Genomic DNA, 16,700 nt, shown 5'->3' on the forward strand with positions numbered 1-16,700 from the left:
TTTCATTTATATGCAGGATAACTCTTGTTTGTTTTTATTAATCAAAGTTCTTAAGGTTATTACAACACTCAGAAAGACATAAAAATATGGGCTTCATGGGGAATGTAAGTATCATGCTTCACCTTCAATCTTTGTATGATAATTATAGATATTGGAATTGATTTTTTTTGCTTGTTTATCTTATTCTCCCTTTTTTTTTATCATAGGATCATGATGATGGTGTGCAACAATCACAAATTGGTAAAGCGTAGTTATTTATAAATTAGCATTTGTATTTTCATTGGTATTTTTATTATTTACTATCATAGCTAAATTCGGTCTTTTATCCGTCAGTGTTACGCGATGGAAGAGAAGTCTTGCTTCAGGTAAATATTGGTTATAAACTTGTCATTTAAATTTACAAACAATAATATTTAAACTTTAAGCATCCGCTCACATTCGACTACCGATATAACGGAACCTAAACAAAAGCTGACTGTTTGGTTTTATGTTTTTGTAAAATCCGAATCTATGGATTTTCATTTTTAACTTTGAAATGATAAGTAATTTATAAGAATCTAATAAATAGTGTAACCCAAATATATTAATCCAAAAATTTATGATTTTCAATTAGTCGTTTATTAACACAAAGTTTTATCCTTCTAGGCCCGAGTTCATTATTTCGGCCAAAAAAGAAAAATTGTCCAGAAATTTCGAGCCCAAATGTTAAAATAAAAATTAATGTCATAACCAAATCGAAACCAAACCGAATCCAAATGGTTTTCAAAAACTTAAAAACTGAATTCTTGGTTTTTGGTTCAATTTGAGCCCAAAACCGACCCCTTTTATTATATTTCTTTCGAACCAAGTAATGATGCAAAATATGTACCTTTTCAGGCTTTCAATTGGGAGTCACATAAACATGATTGGTGGAGAAATTTGGAGAGAAAAGTACCCGATATGGCAAAATCCGGGATTACATCAGCTTGGTTACCACCCGCAACTAATTCGTTTTCACGCGAAGGTTCAAAAATAAAATCTAACAAAAAAAGCATGTAAAGCAGTATTATTATTTTCTGATATATTTCATCCTCTTTACAGGCTACCTTCCACAAAACCTGTATTCTCTTAACTCATCATACGGGTCCGAATCTTTACTTAAAACATTACTATATAAAATGAAGCAACATAATATTCGACCAATGGCTGACATCGTCATCAACCATCGTGTGGGGACCACCCAAGGGCATGGTGGAAAGTATAACCGTTACGATGGGGTACCGTTAGCATGGGATGAACGCGCTGTTACATCATGTACAGGTGGACGGGTATGCACTAGAAATAAAACATTATTCTTCACCATATATAGTAACCAAATTATTAACTTTAATAATTTTCTATTTGCTTACATATGTTTTATAATGCAGGGTAACCGTAGCACTGGGGACAACTTTAATGGGGTCCCGAATATTGATCATACGCAAGATTTTGTTAGAAAAGATATTATTGGTTGGCTAAAATGGCTAAGAAATAATGTTGGTTTTCAAGATTTCCGTTTTGATTTCGCAAGAGGGTATTGCATATAACTTTATTTTTTGTTAACATGTTGTTTTATTTGAAACTTATGGTTTTTAATTGGCTATTTATTGATGCTACTTGTAGTTATTCTGCAAAATATGTTAAAGAATATATTGAAGGCGCGAAGCCAATATTTTGCGTTGGAGAATATTGGGACTCATGCAATTATAAAGGAACATATTTAGACTACAATCAAGGTTTATTATTTTAATATTTAATTTAAATTTTGAACCTTTTTGACACGTTTTTAAATTTGTAATTGTTGATTAATTTTACTTGCAGATAGTCATAGGCAGCGTATTATTAATTGGATTGATGCCACCGGGCAGCTTTCTACAGCATTTGACTTCACAACGAAAGGGATTCTTCAGGTAAATATCTACTTGAAATTTTTAATAAAGTTTTCTTTTTTCTTTTTACTTTTATATTAATGTTTATATATTTTTACTGCAGGAAGCTGTTAAGGGGCAACTTTGGCGGTTGCGTGATGCACAAGGAAAGCCACCTGGTGTAATAGGATGGTGGCCTTCAAGAGCTGTGACGTTTCTTGATAATCATGACACGGGGTCCACTCAGGTATCGTGTTAATGTTCATGAAGGGCAAATATGTCATTAATATATGTTTTGAAGGATTATTAAAACATACAGTTGTTTTGTGTTGCAGGGTCATTGGCCGTTTCCATCGTCTCATGTCATGGAGGTATAGGATTATATATTATTGTTGATGGTTAATGTTTGACTTTTGAAGTCAAAATAATATTGTTTTGATTTCTAATTTGGTGACACTTTTCAGGGCTATGCTTATATTCTTACGCATCCGGGGATACCTTCAATCTTCTATGACCATTTCTATGACTGGGGAAGCGTCATGCATGACCAAATTGCGAAATTGGTAAGTATTACTGCAAAGCGATCGAAATGGGCCGAATCGGGCCTAGTTATGTGCCACAAACCGACCCATTTGGATGACTTTTGACTTGTTGACCAATTTGATCTATTTGGATAACGTTTGACCTGTTGACGACCCATTTGACCCAAATGATCAAAACAGGTCGGGTCGGGTTGTATAACACGGCCTGAACCATTTGGATGACTTATTGACCTGTTGACCCATTTGACCATTTTGAGATAAAATGTAACCAAATAAACTGGTTCTCACATATTTACTAAAATTTAAACTAATTTGCAGATCCAAATTCGCAAGCAACAAGGCATAAACAGCAGATCTCCCGTTAGAATCATTGAGGCCCAGGCCAATCTTTATGCAGCTATAATTGGAGAGAAAGTGTGCATGAAAATTGGTAGCGGTTCATGGTGTCCCGTTGGGCCCGAATGGAAACTTGCAGCCCATGGCCACCAATATGCAGTTTGGCACAAGTAATATCAACAAGGATCATCGTTCTCGTTTCCTTCTACAAGATGAAATAATATGAGATTCTAAATAAACGAGCATTCATGTTACTGAATAAAGTAATTGATTGGATATTGTATTTTTTTATTATATTTTGCGACTCAATAGTATCGGTTGCACATTGTGACAACTTCTACATTGACCTATGTATGCTTTTTTATCCAATATGTCAAAACAATATTTATAACTGGTTTTCTTGTTTTTTAACGGGCTTCGATTTACCTCAACCATTGCCAACTGCTGAACCATATAACTTAAATACTCACTCATAGTCTAAACTCTAATGTATACGACTACTAAACGGGAATATTACTGATCGACTTGTTGGACTTAATGAGTTAATGGTTTTAAAATCAGAAATAAAACGACATGGGTCAATGGCATCTATCTGGAGGAGGATGAAACACATCGACTAATCGAAATTGTATCATTAATAGTATCATACAGAATTTGTTCACTTGATTTGTAATATTTGAAGCTAATGACTTTTCATAAATATTAGATAATGTATCACACATCACGAACCATCACTTGATTGGTGTGCTGTGTCATTGCACAATTGGCCTAAATAAAAGCCCTTAATGAGTGGTGCACGACTAGCGGTAAGAAAAAAAAAAGATAAATGTATTGATTAATTCAATATATTCACTTTTAGTTTATGTTGCATGCAATGTTGTCTATTGAAGATAACCTACATGGGTTTAGTGATTTTTATCGTAGTAGTAAGCATTTGATTCCCCTCTAGCAATCTAGCAAAGGTCTTAAGTTCTAATTTTGTTTCCACTAGTTTCCTATCATAACTTCTTAAATGCATCTGTGTAGCACAAGCTACTATCCATGTGGTAGGTGGTAAGACGTATTCCACTCACCAAGTTTGCGAGGGTTCGAATCTTACATTGTGTATGTTGGTTAATAGGATAGACTATGTATCCATTAAATAAAATAAAAATACTTGTTCTTACTAACTGAACAAGGTCCATGAGGTATCTTGTAACAATTTTTTGTTGTAAAAATTTTTTTTTTAAAATCTAAAAGAATGCTACTACACCTAGTTGACCATTGGTTTTCTTCTAATTTACTAACATGCATAATACAAGTAACTTTTGAAAATCATGTACTTACTAATTTACCAACATGCAAAATAGAAGTAACTTAAAATCATCACTAAAGGACATGCACATGGCTCATTTCATCGTTTCCACTCAAATTTCTTCAAGTAAATAATCATCACTAAAATTCCTTCAAGCAAAATAGAAGTAACCTTTGAAAACCATCACTAAAGTAACATGTACACTTGAATGAAAATGTAGAGGGGGCAGACGAAAATATGTATAAATATTTTCATAAACGGAGGGGGCCAAGCTTAATTTTTCTGACGGCAACATGTAAATTTACACTACGTATAAATATTTTTGATCGAAGACCGGATGGATTTACACAACTATGCAAAAAAATACGGAGGGTTTGGGCCACCCAGGCCCTAACCGTGCTTCGCCAATGTGTACAAACAGGTTATATCTCAAAACGGTAAAAACTTGTCTGGGTTAGTCAAGGCAAGGTCAAAACCGATTTGGAAGAAACTGGATCGGGTTTAAACCGGTTTGCGACATAAAAAACGTTTTATTTTTACTATTTTTATGTCTTCCAAATCGGATCGGGTTCAAACCAGTTTGAGGGAATCGGATTACAAACTGGTCATCAACCGACGGGTTGGATCATGAATAGAAGCGGTTTATGTTTCAACCAGGTTGGGTTTAAAACTGGTCCATCGGGCCATATCGGTGTTTTTTGTGCATGTCTAGTTGGTAGGATAGAAATTTGATTTTTGCACCGCAAATTAGAAAAGATTTGTTGCGACATTGTTAATATAAATTTGCCGACTTCTACATGCTTTAGGCACTAAACAATTCATTAAAAAGTAAATAATACACAATGATTATATATTTCTAGTATAAGCCTTGTAAGTCAAAATTCCAAAAAACACAACTATCAGATTTAATGCTATGGTAGTTTGATTGCTTATGGCAGGGTGGGTATTTATCAGAGATGGTTGGAGGTAGATTTCTAGCATTCAATTTACTACTACCTATGTTTTCACATTTATGTGTTCATGATTTAAAAAATATTAATAATAGTTATATGTTTTGTTAAATATTAATTACGAATATCTGTGTTTTGCAAACTTAATAATCAAGTAAGATGTCACGTTGTCCTGTTCTCTAACAAAATAAAATATGTTTGATTCGACATGAGAGGATCTATTTTGAGAACAAGAACATTCGTCCAAAGGATGCAACTATGCAAGGGTGGGTCCTCTCACCCTCTTTTTAAACATGGTAATTAGCAAAATAGTTCTAACCATGAGAGAGATTTTCTTAATAGTCCAAAATTTTTTAAAATTCTCAAAATGGTCCATGAAAACCTATTTGCAGCGTGACGTGAGATTTGAGTAGTCAATCACAATCTGACACGTGTAAAGGTAACAAGAAAGTTTCAACGAAATTTGTCTTCGCCGAGAGTTTTCAACCCAAAATCATTTTTTCAGAAATTCATCTCAGTATTTATAATCTAACTTAAAAGTATAAAGTAAAAAGTAAATTGTTAAACAATTCCTTATATATATCTCTAAAGATTTTAAATTATAATATATTAGTATTAGCAAACTTTATAAGTTTATATGGTGTTTAATTATCAAGTATTTTAAACTTAAAGTTACGTGATTAGTATGTGAATATTGCCATTTGAAGATTATGGAAAGCTAGGAATAAGAAGATTTTTCAAGGAAAAGAGACAAATATAGAAGATATCGCGGGGGGGTATAAAGTCGTTAGGGATTTTATGGTTTAATGTTTAAAAATAGATCGAAATCTAAATCGATTTCTTGGTCAAATTAGTACTCGTTTAACTTAATGTAATTTGGGGTTTTTTGTGGGTTCTACCATGTTGGGGTTTGGCTGTTGTAGCCTTTCTTTGTTTATAAAAGTTTACCTTTCAAAAAAAAGTATGTAAACATGATATTGCTTTTATCAAGTTATAAATAGTGTAAATGCATATTTGTGTTAAAAATGAAACTCAATTAAAAATGTAAGTAAACTGACAAAGACATATGTTTTCTTTAGGTTTGCCTTTAGTATTAAAGAAACATTAAAAAACTTATGTAACATTAGGTGGTAGTGTAACGAAAAAGTGTTTTAAGCTTACTCCCTAAGACAAAATTATAATTTGTTTAAAATGACTGCAATCTTATCCTTCACTACTACAACACCCACAACCCACTTCAAATTCAAAGCAATAAAAAACTCAACAACAACCGTATTTTAATTCTCCTGTCATTAGTTTCCTGATCTCACTGAAACCCCCAAAATCTAACTTAAATTACTTTTTTTCTGTCATGCACACCAACTGTTTGACCTTTTGTCTCAACCAAACTTCTTGATTTTTCACTCTTGTTCTTTCTATTTTCCTTTTGGGTGCTTAAGGGGGTATTTTGAGTTGGAGTTCTACCCATTTTGCTTTGTTTTGGAGTTATACCTTCCTCCTCTTATGCCTTAGCGGTCGTTGTGGGGTGCTAGATGGGGGGTGAGCAACCCGTAGTTGCTCCCCTCCTTCGAGTGTGAGGGGTTTGGTCTTTGATTCTTGCTCTAACTCATCTCGAGTCGGGGTCTTTAGGGGTCCGGTGTCTTTTGTGATTTGTTTATTTTCTGTTCTCGTGTGTATATGGCTACCATAAAAAGAATTCGAAACGTAAATACAGGAGGGCTTGGTCCTAATTACACTTACGGTTTAAGGCCATGCCCCTCTAAGCATTTCCACGAGTGTAAGGATGGTACCTCGGGGTTTTTCCGCCTACTTGAGCACATGCAAAGTACCCATTTCAAAACGGATACTCGGAAGAACCTTTTAAAAGACGCTATCTCTAAGGATTTGGACCTTTTTATAGATGTTGGGGAAGCCCTTCGGGCGGGGGATAAATGGTTATGTGGGAGGTGCATGACGTTGCATGCCCTTAGCAAGGGGTGCAAGCATGCTGATGGTGTCTATTCTTTTTCTGTGGATTATGGAGATGCTGGAGAATTCATCGTTGGAATCCAGAAACCTAATCGTGTGTCTGTGGATAGGGACCCAGGTCCATCTGTAGGAGTGGTTGGGGATGTATCCCTTTTGGAACGGGTTTTCTCCCTTCCTATTCAAACGGTTAAGAGCATCCCCCCAAGTTGTCGTTTGGCGTTTGCTCAGACTTTGGCATGCGCTTTACGCAAGGTAGTGGATTCACCAGGCTCGATTGAGAATTGGGTCAAATTACTATTGTTGTCGCGTTGTACTTTAAGGGTGGTGAAACCTTCCACTAGGCAGGAACGCAGGTCAGGGAATCGAAAGTCTTTGCAATGTAGTAGCATTCAGTAAGCACTTGCGGTGTGAAAAGATGGATCTGGTTTTGCTGACTTGGTTCTTTCTCTCTTTGATAACGTGGGGGGAGCACTTTTTCTAAAAGAGAGGTGGGAGGGGAGGAGGGTTCTGAAAACAGCCTCAATATTAAACAATGTCTAAGGAAAGTCAGGGATGGTCACTTCACAGCTGCAGTCAAGGTATTATGCTCAAGTGGGGTTGCCCCTCTCGGAGATTCAACCATGAAAGCCCTCATTGATAAACACCCAGTGGTGCCGCCTCCGTCCTTGCCTTCTAGCTCTGTCGCCCTGCCTACTCTCTCTGTGGATGGGGACTGTGTGCTTAGATGTATCCGATCATTTCCTAAAGGGACCTCATGCGGGAGAGACGGGATGCGGGCGCAACACTTGTTGGACACTCTTAGTGGTGAGGGATCAGTGACTTCCATGGGTCTGCTCTCAACCATCACTGAAGTCGTCAACTTATGGCTAGGGGATCTGTGCCCCAAGGTGCTCGCTGAGTTTATTGCTTCGGCCCCCTTACCCCTTTATTAAAGCCGGATAATGGAATTCGGCCCATTGCTGTGGGGGCTATCTGGCGTAGGTTGGTTTCTAAAGTGGCTATGAAGATGGTTGGGAAGGAAATGACTCAGTATTTAGGGGACTTTCAGTTTGGGGTGGGGACCCCTAATGGGGCAGAGGCGGTGCTTCACAGCGCGAACCGGTTTCTTAACTCCTTTCACGCGGACGGCTCTTTAGCTATGCTTACCGTGGACTTCTCCAACGCCTTCAATATGGTCGACCGCACAGCCCTTCTCCGGGAGGTTCATCATCATTGCCCGTCTATCTATCTATGGGTCCAGTTCCTTTATGCCCAGCCAGCTAGGTTGTATGTTGGTGATGACTGTATAGGGGCTACTACTGGGGTTCAGCAGGGAGACCCCCTTGGGCCCCTCCTCTTTGCCTTAGCATTACACCCTCTTGTTCTCCGGGTACAAAATGACTGTAACCTCCCATTTCATGCTTGGTACTTGGATGATGGGACTATTATTGGTGGTGCCAACGAAGTCGCTAAAGCCCTAGACATTATCAACTCGGAAGGGCCATCATTGGGGCTGCAACTTAATATTAAGAAAACCGAGGTTTTTTGGCCAGCGTGTAATGGGGTGAAAGTCAAAGATGGGCTCTTCCCTAGTGGGATTGGTAGACCAGAGAGAGGGGTAAAGCTCCTTGGAGGGGCTGTTAGTCGAGATCCCTACTTTATTAAGGAGTTGGCGAGGCGGAGAGCATCACGTGCGGTTGATCTTATGAAACTCTTACCTTGCCTTAGGGATCCCCAGAGCGAACTCCTCCTGCTTAGGTCTTGCATGGGGGTTGCTAAGTTGCTTTTTGGGTTACGAACATGCCACCCCCATTTGATGGATGATGCGGTATCCTGTTTTGATAAGGGGCTACGAGAAGCCATCGAAGACATAGTTGTATGTGGAGGCCCGTTCTTTGGTGATCTTCAGTGGCGACTTGCATCTTTACCGATGCGCTTAGGGAGTTTAGGCCTTCTTTCGGCTCATGATGTTGGGGTTTACGCTTTTGTAGCGTCGAGAGCTCAGTTTTGGAAGCTACAGAATCACATCTTAAGGAATAGCAGGGTTGTCGAGCTGGACTCAGACTACGTGCAGGCCCTGGAACGCCTAAATGGCGCTCTCCCCAGACTTTGACATTGGCGGTTTCTCTAATATGGACACCGCCCCACCAAAGCCTCAAAAAACTTTGGCGAATGCCCTTTTTGGCAAAATCGCTCAGAGCCTGGGAGAAGTTTTTGGATTGTCCCCCCCGACAGAAGGCGGTTATTGAATGCTTACAAGGTCCTCATGCCCAGGATTTTCTGACCGTTATCCCGATTGATGGCTTGGGCCAAAGCATGTCTGCGGTCGAGTATAGGGCCATTCTTAAGTACCGTTTGATGGTCCCAATGTACCCAGAAGACGAAACATGTCCGATCTGCCGTAAGGCTTGCCTGGATAAATTCGGAGAGCATGCGGTTCATTGCAAGGAGATGTCTGGGTTCAAATATCGACATGATTGGGTGCGGGACGTTCTTTGGGACATCTTAAGGCGAGCTGGGATATCAGCTAAAAAGGAAGCCCCCCGTAAACTTCCTTACAGACCCCTCGGAAGGGAGATCCACTCTACGACCGGCAGATTTGCTCGTCTTTGGTTGGGCCGGGGGAAAAAAACGCTTGTGTTGACCTCACAGGGGTATCTCCCTTAGCTGGTTTGAGGGATAATGAGTTTGTAGCTGGGCAAGCAATGAAAAGGGCTGAAACGAAGAAGGTGGAGAAACATGCTAAAGCCTGCGAAGAGAACCAACATGTTTTTGTCCCTCTGGCTTTTGATACATTTGGCTCCTTGGCACCGGAAGCTATCCGTTTCCTAACCAGGGTCCAACAGGTTGTGCATAGCAATGTGTCGACTCCAAAGGGGCAGGGGTATGTCTTTAGTAGGTTAGGGTTTGCAATTCAGAAAGGGATGGCGGCGCAGCTTGTTGCCCGCCTACCTGCTATATTGATGTAATATCTTTGTTTCTATGTATTGTAGTTGGTTCACTTATCCCCAAAAAAAAAAGAAATAGTTCTTATATATAATATTTTTATTTTTTGTTTTTATTTCCATTAATGTTTTTTATTGTAAGGAAACGAGGAAGAGAGTAATAAATGAAAGCAGGTAGAGTTGGCAGCAACTCATCATCCATCACAGCGACGTATCACTCGACAAAATGCAACTTTGGTCTTCCAATTACCTTTTTCACACTTCAATTTCTTAATAACAAAACAACTCTTTCCACAATCATGCATCAAAATACGTACACCAGTCTGTACATAACCAAGAAACATTTACACTAGTCATTAAATGATAAAAATCCTTGAAAATGTAATTTACATCGTATAAAAGAAGACAGCAAAATTTGAAAACATTGTTTACATATAAAGAAGACTGAATCATTGTGACGTGTTGGAAATTGTGGCTAAGCCGGGATGACAAATCATTTGATAACAATATTGTCGAAGACGTTAAGCGGATTCGTTTTTGTGGATGAAGAATAGGAATTGCATAGTTTAGTTTGGTCTAGTTGGTGTAGATTTAATGTTAAAAGTCTCTTAATGTAAGTTGTAAGTTGTACTTGTTTTGTTTTGGCTGATTATTAAGTCTTGCTAATAGTTAATTTGGTTTGTGTTTTAGATTGGAGTGTTTAAAAAAAACGAATCAACAAAAAGGGTTACTTACAACATCGATCATCACCATAGAGACTGACACTTTAAAAGGAGAGTTGGAGCGGAATGATAAGGGAAGAGATTGGATATAGCTCGCAAGTGTTATCACATAGGAGGAAATGCTAAGTTAGAGCATTCTCATCCTATTCACTACCATATATCCATATAAATTATATAATTACACTAAAAATCACTTTATTTTCTCTTTTATGTTCAATTAAATAATATTTTTTATACCTTTATCTTTATATTTTCTTTCTTCTCCGCTCACAACCACTTTAAGAATATATTAATAATATACGATATGAGCACTAAAACCCCAAATTTAACCGTCTCATATAACATTTTCTCTCTCATCTTGTTCCTATAAAAATATATGAGTGAGATTTGCAATTTATATGGTATGGTTATGAGTGATTATGAGTAGACAAGAAAGAAAATGTTATACGGGACCATTAAATATATGTTTTTACTATTCACAACGTATAATATTTAATTACTTTTTGAAAGTGGTTGTGAGTAAATGATAGAGAAAAGAAAATGATAAACGTCTAAAAAAGTATTATTTAATTAAAAACAAGAGATAAAATATAGTAATTTTTATTGTAATTATATATATAGTAGGAAATGAACTGGGAATGCTAAAGGTATGTTTGGCTATTTTGACCACCTTATAACTTATTAAATTTTCTAAATAGTTAAGAAGTTGATAAGTTGTTTGGGTATGTCAAAAGGACTTTTTTGGTCTAACTATTAAAATAGTGTTAACAAGTTGATTTGGATAAGTTAGTGACATATGTGACTTGTTAACTTATTATTACGAATTACTCGTTACACCCCTCAAACCTCAAAACGAAAACAACTTTCTAAAAAGAAGAAAATTGAAAATAAATAATCTCACATTTTGTGTATTTGCTGATAATAATTATACCTTTAAAAATCACTACCTACGGTCCAATCTTTTAACTATTTTTGTCTCAATTGACCTCAATTAAAAAACACTTAATGTAGTTAAATTTTTTTTCGAGTTTCAATATGATGTTTTAGGGTTTTTGATCGGAAGAAGAATATGAGTCGATGATATAAAACTTATCTCGAAATGGTGATCCAAATGACGAAACATTGTTTCAATTTAGGTGTTAGAATTTCCAATTAACAAAAGTCAAGCCATTTGAATCACCGTTTCGAGATAAGTTTTACGTCAATTAACTCGTATCCCTCTTCCGATCAAAAGCCCTAAAACATCGGTTTGAAACTCGGAAAAAAAACTTAACGGCGTTAGGTGTTTTTTAACAGAGGTCCATTGAGACATAAATAGTTGAAAGGTTGGACAGTTGGTAGTGATTTTTAAAGGTGAGATTATTATCGGTCAATACACAAAATGTGGGATTATTAATTTCCAATTTGCAAAAAAAAAATGATATTTCTTGTCATTTGATTTTCCTCTACATATATGCTAATCCACAAACTTTTTTAAAAACTCATTTTAGGAAAGTTATAAGTTAATAAGTTATTTTGATAAAAAGTTTGTTTGAACTTAAATAAACAATCCCAAACACACCCTAAATCTCTTATAGAAAAACCACTAAAAATATTTTAGTACTAAAACGTCTAACATAAAACATGATTCTTGATAATGTTAAAGGTGATAAGGATGCTTCTAAGGTAAAGTGGGAGGCATGGGTAAAGATTTGGTTGGAACCGTTTGAGTAACTGGTATTGACGAATCATTCGACGGCCAAAACGAATTGAGCAACGATAGTATTAAAAAATATAACTAGAATTACATGTGTTTGAAGTGAGATGCGAGGTCACCCCAATATCCATATACCACCCGACCTCGCTTGGATCTTGAAGCGACATTTTTTTTGAACGGCAAATTAGGATCACTCACGGACCACTGGAGTATCATCGTGTCACCAGCAGAACCACGCGATCATATCCATCTCCACTAGGCAATAATGCCTAACCACCAATTCATGAGGAAACCCAATAAATCTTGGGAAAACTCACTTGTGAGATTCGAACCCAGGACCTTATGGTCCCTAAGCCTTATCCCACCACCAATATGCCACTAGGCTATAAAGCCATGGACAGGGGCGGACCCACATAGTGTGGATCGGGGTCCCGGGACACCAATGTTTTTTAAAAATTTATTAGAAGCGGTATATTAAATTTTTTGAGGACCCCATAAGATTTAATACTTGGAACCCATACTATTAATGTTGATGTGGTCTGGTGGAAAGTCCCTTGTTTTATCTTTGAAAGGTCATGGGTTCAAGTCTTACAAGGCTCAGTTTTTGGTTTTTTGTGTTAATTTTTAGTGTTAATCAATCATTTGATTGCTAATGTTGCAATGATAACTTTGGAAACATTCAAACACCTCTAAAATACATATCATTGTTTTCAACTTTATGCATGGTTTTCTTTAGAAACATTCAAACACTTTAAAATATCAGTTTTATTTTTCACTAGTTTAAGTTAATGGTTTTCAACACATGCTTATGAAAGGGTGGATCTAGGTTCTATCTCAAAAATGTTTAAGAAAGGGAAAACAAAGTGTTTATGTGTCAACCCGGCCCATTTTGACCAGTTCAGGTAGTGATGATTGAAAAGAAAGTTTTATTATGATATTGTTTTTTATTATGTTCTTCGCCTCGACCCGACCTGAACAACGACCGACCCGAAAAATTTGAACACCGAAAATATGGGACCCCATTGGCAAAAAATCCTGGGTCCGCCACTGGCCATGGACAAAGAGATACCAAAGAGATACATGCAGTTGAAAACCAAAGAGATACCATATTAGTGCGTGCTAGGGGAACCGATTCCATAGAGAATTCATATAGGTCTAAAAACACCTATGGATTATATATGATTGTAAAGTAGGAGGAGCCCCAATACATACAAATATTAAACTTTTAACCTGAAAACAACCAAACGAGCCGTTTTAATAGTAAAGCAAACTTTTAACCCGAAAACAACCAAACGGGCCGTTTTAATAGTAAAGTAAACTTTTCACCCCGAAAACAATCAAACGGGCCGTTTTTTAGTAAACTTTTAACCCGAAATAACCAAAAACGAACCATACTTTAGTAAAGTTTTCACCCGAAAACAACACACGGGCCGTTTTTTAGTAAACTTTTAACCCTAAACAACCAAAACGAACCGGTTTTTAGTAAACTTATCACCGAAACAACCAAAACGAAACCGTTTTTTAGTAAAGTTTTCACCCGAAACAACCAAAACGAACCGTTTTTTTAGTAAACTTTTCACCCGAAAACAACCAAAACGAACCGTCTTTTAGTAAACTTTTCACCCGAAACAACCAAAACGAACTGTTTTTAGTAAAGTTTTCACCCGAAACAACCAAAACGAACCGTTTTTAGTAAACTTTTCACCCGAAAACAACCAAAACGAACCGTTTTTAGTAAAGTGTTCACCCGAAAACAACCCAACGAACCCCAAACCCGAGCCCGAACACACTGAACACAAACATTTCTTTATGTATATAACACAAACACAATACGCAACCAAATACATACACACATATAACAAAACACCCAAATTATAAACTACGGGATTTTACATATAACATGTCGACCCCGAACACTACGGAAGGAGAAGCGGGTCGAGATTCCACCTTCCGCTATTCGGGCTTCGCCGACAAACATAACCAACATACGAACTGATATTCTTCGAATCCGGATCCGGATTCGAAGACTCACTTCAATCGGGACTCCAAAGAGAGCCCGATTGAAGTTGACGTTCAAGACCAAAGGCATTTTGACGACGCGAGTGGTGCGACGGGATTGGAGCTCCGGCGGTGTAGGTGCGGCGGTTCGGCGGTTGCGGCGGTGTCGTTCTGTGAAGATGGCGTCGGCGTTGGTGTTCGGACGGAAGTTGAGATGGAAGGAAGTGATGGTGCGTCGGTGATCGGTGATGGTGTCTACGGAGGTATGTATATATAGAGAGAGTGTGGAGGAAGTTAAGAAGAGTAAGGAAAGAAGGAAGGAGATGTGGAGAAAAGGAGAAAAAGTGTGAAGCAAGGAGATATACCCGTGATCGAAATGCCATTTTTCCTAGCAAGCTGGTTTCCAAGCTCATAAAAAATTAATAAAAATAATGGCACAGATATATCACCTAATTCTGTATTTCTAAAAAGTCTAAAAAACCCCTCCATCTTAACGGACATTAACAAAAATATATAACGGAAGGGCTCAGATTGACCCCGCCCAAATTTTACAGACGTACAACATGCGCAAATTCTTTTTCAGTGGTCATTCCATCTCGCGACGATATTTTCCTGGGAGGCAAATTGCAGATTTCTTTTTATTATACAAGAAATCTAAATTGAGTTGGGTTTGGTCCCGGCTGCCCGCACTCGTCTCCTCTTTGACTTCAAATAATAAACCAGGCCAAACAAGGCCTATGAACTCAACACATGGGGGGGGGGGGGGGTTAGATTGAGATCATAGTGATAAAATGAGTATGAATTATTATCGGTCAATATCAAACAATTGGGATTATTAAAATCAAATAAATCATTAAATAATATTTTTTATACCGTTATCATTACATTTTATTTTTTCTCAACTCATAAGCATTTTTAAAAAATATTACAAAATAATAGATAATTAAATTTTTTCAAATATACATAAAAAGCACTATAATTTCTTTTTACTCAACTCATAACATATTTAATCACTCTTTACATTATAAAACAAGCCACTAATATTATTTTATGGATAAGATGTGAAAAATAGCAAGCTCCTAACCTCAACTTTTTTCATAAACTATTTTGTCACATGACATGAAACCGGATTCCATCTTTCAATATTTGTATTTTGAGTGATTGGATTCCAGTTTTCACATATTTTTTATTTAATTTTCAGATGGGATTCATGTCACATTTACACACCCTACGCTCAATCTATGTGGCAGATAGAATCTTTAGGGTGATTGATTTATCATAATCGTCACATAGACCTTGTGGTTGAATAATTATGGCTAACACCTTTCTCCAACCCCTAAATACTCACATCCAGACACATATCCAATTCTCCATGCGTTGTGTACAACTCACTCTCCTTTGAAACACAAGAACCGTACACTGTTTTCAAGATTGCCATGATACCATCCACCCTCTTTAATATTTGCCATCTAGTTTAACTGTCCTGTACTCTCACTCTCTCTCTAGATGACTCTCTGTATCCCATCATTATCATCTTGAATAAATAACACCCACCTGTCTTCTTTATATGTATGTTCACCATAGTTTGGTGACTTGTGTTTAGGGTTTCATAGCTTCTTTCATGAAGGTTTAATAAAGAGTTTCCATTAGATTTCTTTGGCATTCTGTCCCCACCTCCTTGTTCATTAATCATATATGCAAAAAAAAAAAAAAAAAAAAAACAAAAAACTGTTTTGTACTTAGGGTTTCTTGAACTAAAAACAATCTTTTGCAATATATGCTTTTTCTTTGTGTGTGTGGAAATATGTGTGTGTAGTTAGAGTGTGGAGGTGGACATACTGTCAATGGAGCTCTGTTGGTATCTCTTTGTAAAACCATCTTGAATCTTTCATGTATATATATATATGATCATCATCCTTCAACACTACTGTCTACCTTTTTCAATAAAAGGACAATGTACTTACCTTGTTTCTCATTATTAAAGCATGTCTAGTGTGTGTTTTTGTGTGTTTTCCTTTGTTTTGACTTGTTGGATAGAGTTGTAACTTGTAAGGCTGAGGGGTGTGGAGCGCTAGACAGGGCGCAAGAGGACAGCCGCTTCGCGCCCCCGGGGCGCTAGCACCACACCACCGAGGCGCGAGAGGGGCGCTAGAGGGGCGCTAGCGCGGAAAAAGAGGCAGGCGCAAGGGGGTTCGCGGGACCTGTGGGGCGTGGGAATGGTGAAAAGAGCCGTTGGAGTCTTAAAAATGAGCCGTTGGCTCTTTATTTAATATAAAAAAAAAAAAAATTTTCTCTATATATATCTATATCAAATACAAACCAACCACAATATAAAACATACAATTTTCTCTCTATTAAACCTATATCAAACCCAAACCAACACC

General features: G+C 37.3%; 1 protein-coding gene across 1 annotated transcript; it reads left to right on the forward strand.

Moving 5' to 3' along the window:
* The first annotated feature begins 86 nt into the window (after nt 1-86).
* LOC143606862 (putative alpha-amylase 2) lies at nt 87-3,106 on the forward strand. The gene is made up of 12 exons (XM_077082490.1): nt 87-104; nt 207-240; nt 334-365; nt 877-1,003; nt 1,081-1,307; nt 1,407-1,552; nt 1,642-1,754; nt 1,840-1,928; nt 2,011-2,133; nt 2,222-2,257; nt 2,351-2,449; nt 2,747-3,106. Exons 1-12 carry the CDS (start codon nt 87-89, stop codon nt 2,936-2,938), a joined length of 1,236 nt encoding a protein of 411 aa, XP_076938605.1. The 3' UTR covers nt 2,939-3,106.
* Nucleotides 3,107-16,700: the final 13,594 nt, after the last annotated feature.

Source organism: Bidens hawaiensis, unplaced genomic scaffold (assembly GCF_021521415.1).
Source record: "Bidens hawaiensis isolate Kalapana, Puna unplaced genomic scaffold, B.hawaiensis_p1.1 tig00077726_1, whole genome shotgun sequence".
In the NCBI taxonomy this organism is placed as follows: Eukaryota; Viridiplantae; Streptophyta; class Magnoliopsida; order Asterales; family Asteraceae; genus Bidens; species Bidens hawaiensis.

Excerpts from the sequence above, each read along its gene's own strand:
- LOC143606862 (XM_077082490.1), top strand. Across the intron at positions 241-333 it reads TGTGCAACAATCACAAATTG|TGTTACGCGATGGAAGAGAA; the intron begins GTAAAGCGTAGT and ends TTTATCCGTCAG. Across the intron at positions 2,450-2,746 it reads ATGACCAAATTGCGAAATTG|ATCCAAATTCGCAAGCAACA; the intron begins GTAAGTATTACT and ends ACTAATTTGCAG.